Source organism: Epinephelus moara, chromosome 21 (assembly GCF_006386435.1).
Source record: "Epinephelus moara isolate mb chromosome 21, YSFRI_EMoa_1.0, whole genome shotgun sequence".
Classification (NCBI taxonomy): domain Eukaryota; kingdom Metazoa; phylum Chordata; class Actinopteri; order Perciformes; family Serranidae; genus Epinephelus; species Epinephelus moara.
This window is the reverse complement of record NC_065526.1, coordinates 23652371-23661558: the sequence shown is the minus strand read 5'-3', so window position 1 is coordinate 23661558 and position 9188 is coordinate 23652371. Positions and strand designations below refer to the sequence as shown.

General features: G+C 43.6%; 1 protein-coding gene across 1 annotated transcript; it reads right to left on the bottom strand.

Moving 5' to 3' along the window:
• Positions 1-1493: 1493 nt before the first annotated feature.
• LOC126382715 (alpha-amylase-like) lies at positions 1494-8811 on the bottom strand. The gene is made up of 10 exons (XM_050032757.1): positions 8629-8811; positions 8026-8172; positions 7394-7591; positions 6977-7206; position 6660; positions 3136-3269; positions 2689-2911; positions 2472-2593; positions 2211-2336; positions 1494-1737 (listed from the first exon to the last, which is right to left on the bottom strand). The coding sequence occupies exons 1-10, from the start codon at positions 8794-8796 to the stop codon at positions 1548-1550; spliced, it is 1539 nt and encodes a 512-aa protein (XP_049888714.1). The 5' UTR covers positions 8797-8811; the 3' UTR covers positions 1494-1547.
• Between the last annotated feature and the right edge of the window lie 377 nt (positions 8812-9188).

Below are 9188 nucleotides of genomic sequence, written 5' to 3'. Positions count from 1 at the left end.
GTCCTTTGTCTGAAGCAATCAGAAGGTCATTTGTAATTTTAACTAGTGCTGTCTCAGTGCTATGATGCACTCTAAATCCTGACTGAAATTCCTCAAATAAATTATTATCATGGAGAAAATCACACAGCTGGTCTGCGACTACTTTCTCAAGGATCTTTGACATAAAGGGAAGATTAGATATTGGTCTATAGTTGGCTAACACCTCTGGATCCAGGGTGGGCTTTTTTTGTTGTGAACCCACCTATGTAGGTGCATATTACTATCTGAATAATGCACTCTTTAAATGGCAGGAAGATAACTGTGTGTGTATCACTGACGCCAGATCAGGTTCAAAATAGCGATGTGCCAACAATGCCCCTGAACACACTTCATTTTAAGACCGACACGCCCATGGGCACACAGATGGGTGCAAGTACATTTGCCACTTACAGGAAGTGGGTGCTGACCATGAAAATGACAACTGCGTTGGTCTAACGCTAGCAATGACAGTTGCCCTGAGCTATGTGCAGCTTTGCAGTGGGTGTAAGAAAGACTCCAGTGTGTATCTGCTATTGTAAGCTACAAACATTAGCATGTCTGCCAAATTAGCTTCCTACTTATGGTAGCATTGTTGATAAAGGGGACAGAAGTTAGCAAACCGTTTCAATTTACTGTAAGTCTGACTCTACCTTTGGTTTATTAGTATTGTTTGAGAAGCAGATTACTGTTCTGAACATTATTGGATTTTATACTGTAACTCTTGTTACCCTGGCCTTCAGTGTTCAAAATTTCTCACAGCTTATTAGCCTTTTAAATATCAAGTAACTTCCCACAATGGCGGCAGAACCGTTGTCACTGCAAGGGCCTTTAAGGAAAACTTGAAGTTTGAACTACTTTTTGAACAGTTGATGGTCAAACAGTGGACTGACTGTTTTCATATAGTTCTTCATGCCTGCTCTGACCAGATTTGACTAACAGATGGACACATTTTCTACATATCGGTGATTCATCTATGTCGCCCTTTAATTTTGCAAATATAGATGGTAGGCATTGACACTTTGCAAATGATGCAGCCCCTCTCACACATGACAGCTGCTATGAATGGGGAGAACAGTTGATAGCTCAACAGGCCTGTACAATTTTATCAGGATTTGTGATGTTTATTTTTGTTCTTTCTCTGTGTGAATGCATCAATGGCAGAGGCTGAATTTTTATATTTTTTCACTCAGTAGGGAGTTACTGTAGAGGGATGTTAAGGTTATACGTTCAATAGTAAATTACCAAAACTTCTTAGCCCTTGGTGTTTTCTATGTATGTGATACTGCAGTCAGTTCAAAGAGAAACTTCAATGTAGTTATGTAGAAGTCACATCCCAGTTGGTTTTGCTTACACACGTAACAGTGCAATTTTTTTTCATTGCATTGTGAAATGTATGGCTTTCCTTTCTTTTGATCTGCAAGTTAAAAGTAAACTTAAAGTCAATGGCAAAAATAATTTGGCTCATTACAATCAAGTTCATCATTCAAGTCTGAACATAAGATTTATTGTTGAAGTTGTACATGATGTTTTTACAGCTTGGACTCAGCATGAATAGCAACATAGGGGTCCTCATCTCTGTTGCTGATCTTGAAGTGGGCGCGGCCATCACCTCCGACATGGATCTGCTTACCAGTGCACCTGCTTCCTTCTTTCTGGCCAGAAATGACGTCGCAGTAGGTGCCACCGGGCATGCCAGTGTTCAGGGTCACATCCAGGTTCCTGAAGGTGAAGACAAGGTACATGCTGTTTGTAAAACCACCACAATGCCACAATAAACTGCAGTGTTACTGATGCTTACTGATTGTTTTTTTCCCCTGTGTTTATGGAGAACAGGTGGGGAAAGAACTTTTTCCAGGATCATTTTTCTGGGTTACTTTTTGTCAAGTGGGAAAAGGTGGAAGTGTTTGTTGTTGTAGTACTTATTTTGGCCACAGGAGGCTGAAGCGTTCCACTACCCCATGTTGTATTTGGGACTTAAAGCATTCATGTTTCTTCATACACGCTAGACACAAGGCACATGCATTGTGTGTGCAGAGTGCAGAAAGATTATCCTGGCCAACCCTTTTTTTAATCTGTTCTTAAGTCATAAACACAGGAGAGAAAACAGTTTCAATCAGACTCAGAGAATGCATCACCCCAAGTTTTTTGTCACTTGCCCCTCTGGGCCTCCGTACAGAGTACATAGTCCTTACCAGTCATCATTGTTGAAGACAATGAATCCACGATTACCACGGCCAAAGGCAACCTGGTTGCTCTGGTTGTCCCACCAGTTGGAGTGAGGCTGTCCACTGACCACATTGCGGAAAATAACCATGTTCCTAAAAGGGAGATGGGACAAAATAAAATCATAAAGCATAATGTACATAGTTGACACATCCATATGACCTAGCAGAAGTGAATGCTCTGTGTGTACAGTCAACAGTTTCCTGTCTCTTGTCTTTCTGAAGACTCACTTGATCTGACGCCATCTGTGCTCACACACCCATCCGTCTCCGCATGTCTGATCAGGGTTGATGGGAACAGGCTTGGTGGATCCATCACCATGGCTGGGAGGGCCCATCCAGTCATTCTGATCCTTCAAAATAATGATGGATCAATGAGTTTAACAAAAATAGTTCCAAATACTTACTTTAACTTGCATTTTATCATCATTCTTAATGAAGAATCTACCTTTCCATTGACAATGTTTCGGTTCCAGCGGAAGCTAGACATCACTCTGGCTACTCCGTAAGGGTGGGCCAGCATGTAGCCGACAGCCATCTTGTAGAGCCTGGAGTCCCAGAAGGTGACAATGGATGCACCACCGGCACCGTGGCCTCTCTGGTTGTCGTGGTTGTCAACAAAGACGAGAGCATTGCCGTTGGGCATGAAACCCCATCCCTCTCCCCAGTTCCTGCACACAAGTATACATCTTGACTAATGAGGAGATCACCTCTAAAACATCCGAGTTTGGACAAAATGTTCTACCAGTTCTAATCAATTCATTTTGTCACAATTAACACTTAAAAAAAACTATATATCCAATCCAGCAATTCATGCAGAAAATGAGATTGATCTCATGTTTAAATAAATATTCTAAACATCATAATTCAGGCACACCAACAGATGTACACGTACTTGGTGTAAGACAGCTTCTCGCTGTTCCATTTTCTGAAGACAGTTCCCAGTTTGGCACCATATTTGAACTCAGTCACCCTTCCCAGATGGAAGTACTCACTAGATGTGATGGGCTCACCTCCCAAATCAATAACCTAAAGGGAAATCAACACATAATCCACATTATCTTACTATATAATGACGAAAACTCTGTCTGTGTCTCTGTCTGTGTGTCTGTTCCACGTTTTTCTCCTCACTGACTTGGTCAATCCATGTGAAATTTGGCACAGTGGTAGAGGGTCATGGGACGATGCGAATGAAGCAATATTACATCAGTTGGCCAAAGGGGGTGCTATAGCAACCGACTGAAATCACAAACTTTGAATGGGCATATCTCATGCCCTGTATGTCGTAGAGACATGAAACTTTGCACAGAGATGCTTATCCTCATGAGGAACAAATTTGCCTCAAGAACCCATAACTTCCAGTGATATAGATTTTCCGCCATTTAGAATTTTTTGAAAAACACTGAAAATCGATCTCTTCCTAGGAAGTTTGACCGATCTGCATGAAACTCGGTGAACATAATCTAGGGACCAATATCTAAAGTTCCCTCTTGGCAAAAGTTGGAAAACTTACTAAAACTGAGCTTCTATAAGGCAATGAATATTGCGGAGGGCGTGGCTCATCACATAAAGGTGTATAACATCTCAAGGGTTTCACCGATCACCACGCAACTTTGTAGGCATATGAACATTTTTACTAAACTTGGTAGATATGTGAACAGGCCTCAAGGTGACTGGAGAAATGTAACTCTAATTGGCAACTAGGTGGCCAGAAAAATGCTTAAAAATGGCTAAAATGCGACCGATCGCTGTGGCTCCCCCTGTGGCTGAATTTTTTTTTTTTTTTTCTAATTTTTGGTATGACTAAATCATGGTATGGTATGCTGTACATAATCACGGAAACTGTCAGTGTGTCATTCTGTCAGTCAGTCATTCAGCCTGTCCCACATTTTTCTACTCGCTGACGTGGTCAATCTATGTAAAACTGCACATAGGCATTGAGGATTGGCATAGGTAGAAGGTGACAAAGCTACCAATGGGTATCGACTAGGCCATACTATTCAAAGTAGAGATGGTTTGGATTAGCTGCACCATATTAGTGAATATAGTGGATTGACCAAAAGTAATACCATTAGTAAGACTTTTTTATTTTTTATTTTTTTTATTCAACAGCAACAAGAACCATATTTCTCCTGTTAAACATTCATGTTGTAAGTGAAGACAGAGCACACTTATTTTGGCTGTTTACTACCTTTGCTATTTGAGTTTAAAACCTTCAGCTTTACCCTTTTATAAAGTAGCATCAGTATTACCTGTATTTTACAGCCGCTTGTCAACTAGTAATGTGCTCTTGGATATCAACATCTGCTCCCACGGTGTATATGTTTGTGTTTGTCATCTTGATTTCTGCGCTCATTTTCCCACGGCTCTGTTGACTGCTTTTTTGCGCTATTAGTCATACAATAAATATTGGTCATGTCTGTAGTTAGTACTCATCCAATCACATCCTGGTATGTACAGGAATTACTTTTACTGGGAACATTTTGTTTTGGGTGGGGCCATGTTTGCCAAGTTGAAATAAGTTCATCCAGCCTTTTGGTTCAGCAAGTTAAACCAGTCAAAAACACAACTATCAGACGCCGCGGTGAGATAAGGACATTCAACATGATGACATATGCACCAGTATATAGTGACAACTTTCACTTCACAGAGGACAAGAAAGAGTTTGGTGGATCTGAGCTTCAGGGGCTCTGAACCAGCACCATCTTCATCAGCCTCTCAAATGTGGAAGGGGTGATGCGGAGCCTGAAGGGCATCACACGGAACTGCCAGAGACCTTGGCCAAAGGTAAATGTCTGGCCTCTGGCATCAACTCCAGCTGCTCTGCAGTGCAAGGTAGCTGAACCACTGTGATCCTGCAATGTGGCCCAGGGCATCATCGATGCAGAGAAGAGGGGAAGAGTCCTTGCAGGTCACAGCGTTCAGTCTTTGGTAGTCAACACAGGGCTGCCAGGTGGAAATGGCAGAACCAGTGTCTATAAGGCCCGGCAAGGTTGTCCATCAATGAAATAGAGGAGGAAAAGTCCATGGGCACGACCCAGTCAACCAATCTGGCAATCGCCCTCGGTGGGGATTGTCTCCCTACGGTGCCACCCCCCCCTAGTTTCCTGACTGTGTGTCCAGCTGGGACAGCAGGGAGCCAGTGCACGGCAGTCTTTCGCTATGTGTCCTACTTCCCCACAATGGTAGCACAGCCAAACCCACGCTGACACGCGAAGCGACATACTCTGGCAGACAGTCCCTCTCATGTCATCTGGCTCCTCATCACTGATTTCAGCTTGTTGCACCTGGTGTCTTATTGGATGTTGTGGCCTCAGCACTGCCTCCACTCTCTCTGCCTCCTCCAGGGCCCCATTGAAGGTTATTGGGGCTGGGATGTGGAGATGCTCCTTCCGCTGTTCTGGTGTGAGCCCCTGTATGAAGGCGTCCAGGGCTAGTTCCTCGCATGCAGCTGGGTCAAAGGTGGGGTACCCACGTTGTCTATTGAAGTCTGCAACATATGCTCCCAGGATTTCGCCCTCTCTGTGGCGCCAGTGAAACGACAGGTTACGCATGCTGTCTGTCGAGGTCTGTTGACCAAAGCATCTCTCCAGTGCCCCTGCCAAGGGTACATAGTCCTGCTGCTGGACTGGCATCAGGTCCAGTAATACCTGAAGCACCTTGCCTTCTTGGGCCAGGACCATATGGTCAGGTGTCTCCTCAGTGCTCCAACCATTTTGCCATGCTGCCCACCTGACCTTGGTGACTTAGGGCTCTGGTGGCACCGTGCTGGCACACCGTGGCAGCTTGAATATAAACTTTGGGGGGGTGGGGGGTACTATCTCTACTGTGGCAGGGGCTGGCTGCATTGCAGTGGTTGCGGTGGAACACTGGTGTCTGCAGCCACTTGTCGACTACGAGCTCCAAGCTGGACCTCCTCAGCGACAGTGGGTCGGGTAGCATGGCTAGTTTCCACTCCCAGCAAGCCTCCAGGATGATGAAAGGGAGTGTTCTCACCGCACCCAAGTAAAGAAGCTTTGGAGCACTGGCACCATCTGGGGATGCTGTTCCGCTTTCTGGAGTTGAGGCCTCGCTGTAGGCTTGCTTCCCCAACACAGGGATGGCACAGTGGTTACTATGAGGTAAGTCTTCACAGATCCTTTGAATAAAGTTTTCCATCATCTGGAATTTCCCCTCTCTCTTTGTTGCCATATTATTTATACAGGTTCCTTCTTTTTGTCTCGCGCATAAAGAATGACCCTTCTGACACCAATGTGGCACCCTCTATTTCACAGCAGACAATCAATCAATTCGATCAATTTTATTTATAAAGCCCAATACCACAAATAACAATTTGCCTCAGAGGGCTTAACAGCATACGACATCCCTCTGTCCTTTGGACCCTCAAAACAGATAAGGAAAAACTCCCCCCCAAAAAACCCTTTAAAAAAACAAAAACAAAAACAAGAAGTAGTTACGAACACTGTCAATCTCTATTGACATGTAACAAATGAAAATAATAGCCAACTCACTAATGGTGCAAACTATAAACAGACACACTATGGACAATGACAAAAAATGACATTTGCATTGTGAAACAAAAAACAGCAAACTGCAAGCTACTCAGTCCAGCATGATGGGAATAGTGGGCGTAGCTACAATATGACAATTTTTTTTCTTCTGTCTTTATTACATATTTTAGCATTTCTGTGTGGAAATCAAGTAAACTTAAGAAAGAAAACATAAAACAACTTAACTCCTGGAAGATGAAAGGTCTGGAACAACCAGGGAACCACTTGGTGTTGAGGGTGTGCAGGCGACCGTAGACGGCAGACAGGTCACCGGGCCACATGTGTTTGCAGGCATCCACTCTGAATCCAGCCACACCCATGTCAATCAGCTTGTTCATGAAGTCAGCCACCTTGCCCCGGACGTACTCCTTCTCCAGGGCGAGGTCAAACAGACCAACCAGACGACAGTCACGCACCTGGAGCAGTAAGTATGCATTTAGATCACAGTTTAATTATTCTTCTTGTTCAAAATCCATTATTGTGATAGGAATGGTTCCTTGTATGGGTCCTTGAATGGGATGAAAAAGTACTGTAAAATTTAACAATAATAATAAGCCAAAAAATTACATGATTAAATCAGTGTTTTTGAGTAACATTCATTACCTGATTGGCATCACCATAGTTCGTAATATTGCCACTGCTAGTCCTGCATTTGTGGTCATTGAAGTCCCAATGAGAGTAGGGAACACTGGGGAAGTCCTTCCTGTTAGCACTGAACCAGCCTCCGCATGAGGAGTGGGTACCCTCTCCACTGCCAGCTCTGCACATGTGGTTGATGACAGCGTCCACATAGATGTTGACCTATGGGTAGATACAGGATTGTAGGTGCAACACAACTTATCAACACCTCTCTTCTATCCACCTTCACTTTCACTTCTTTCCTATAGCTTGTTAAGTTCATTCTCAAGTTACAGGAATACGTCAAAGCTGCGCTGCTCACTGTTGAGTCACTGTGATGTTGGTGGGCCAGGAACCGAAGCATAACATTTTAACATAAAAGCACCAGCTATTTATTTCTCAGGACAGAGGTATGAATACATGAAATTGTTCAATTTCATGAATGCCAGGTGTCTGTTGTTATTAAGCAGTTTGATTATGATGAATGTAGCATCAAGTGTTATGCAATGTATCTAAAAATAATTTGTTGTCTTATACGAGGCTGTAGATTTACGAGGTGCTGTCAAACGCAGGAGGGCATTGTTCCTAATGTCTTTGAGTAAATCACTGTAGTTTACCCCGACGTTGTTGCATCTGGTGATCATGTCCCTCAGCTCGTTCTCATTGCCGGATCTGGAGCACAGGTTGTAGCCGGTTGGTTGGTATCTCTGCCACCAGGGCCTCCAGGGACTGTTCAGCACAATGTGCTCATTTGGAGGGGAGATCTGAGCAACAGAGACACATTACAGTAAATATCACTTTTAACATAGGAGCTGTCTGCGGACAGAATCACTGTTAAATGGAGTTCTATATATCAACAATGTGATATACACACTACAGCAATTTTACACATGAACTTTAAGTTAATCATCACGAGGGCTGCTACTCAGCATATGAGTACATGTAGCTGAAATCACCTGATTTTACTTATGTGATCTGTTAGTTAGAATTCAGAATAAAAATATCACACGCTTACGGGCTTTTACATTTAATGGTTTAGAGTTTATGACACTGTGAATGTTGTCTATAGCTATGTTGACATTATCATTTTTGCCACCTGTGTGCCTAGACGTCTTCAGCATACAGCTTGATTGCACACACCTTATCTCAGAATAGAAAAAAAGAAGACATTATTCTGCTTCTCTAGACTAGCAAACTATGCTGTCTTCAGCTATACATACCTGAACTCCACCAAAGCCATTTGGACCCAAGAAGCGCTCACACTCTGCAGCGATGTCCGCCCAGCGCCACTCAAACAGGTGGACGATGGCCGTCCTGCCGTGCTTGGTGTGGGGGTTGTGCTGGGCGAGGCCGAGCCCGAACAGAGCCACCACAATGAACAACTTCATGCTTTCCCTGAATGAGCGAGAACAACCACACTCACCTGCTGCCTCACTGTTAGTATTTATGCTCATTTTCTCTCCCTGCTGGACCAATGGGAGACTGGCAAATATTAGCATGGGGGTTAAACAGGTGCTTCTTGCTCATGGCTTCCTCCCTTTTGTTTATTTAGAAATTAATAGACTCTAGGCACGCAGAGGCTGGAAACATGACGTGTGCATAATGTCTTTATCCAAATGTAAAAACAAGCGGCTTAAAGAGACTGGAAATATGCCAAAGATCCTGAAGCGTTATGTTGTGACAGTGACATGCAATTCAGTTGATCTTCTCTGCAGGTCAAAACAAACTGAAACTCAAAGTTCAAAGGATCACATTTGCCTTGTCATGTGGTGGTAATTTC

Bases quoted from the DNA above. Each gene is read 5' to 3' on its own strand.
- LOC126382715 (XM_050032757.1), bottom strand. From the start codon at position 8,796: ATGAAGTTGTTCATTGTGGTGGCTCTGTTCGGGCTCGGCCTCGCCCAG. The intron at 7,592-8,025 runs GTAAACTACAGT...ATCTACCCATAG, and splicing joins CCAGATGCAACAACGTCGGG to GTCAACATCTATGTGGACGC. The intron at 2,912-3,135 runs GTACGTGTACAT...ACTTGTGTGCAG, and splicing joins GAGAAGCTGTCTTACACCAA to GAACTGGGGAGAGGGATGGG.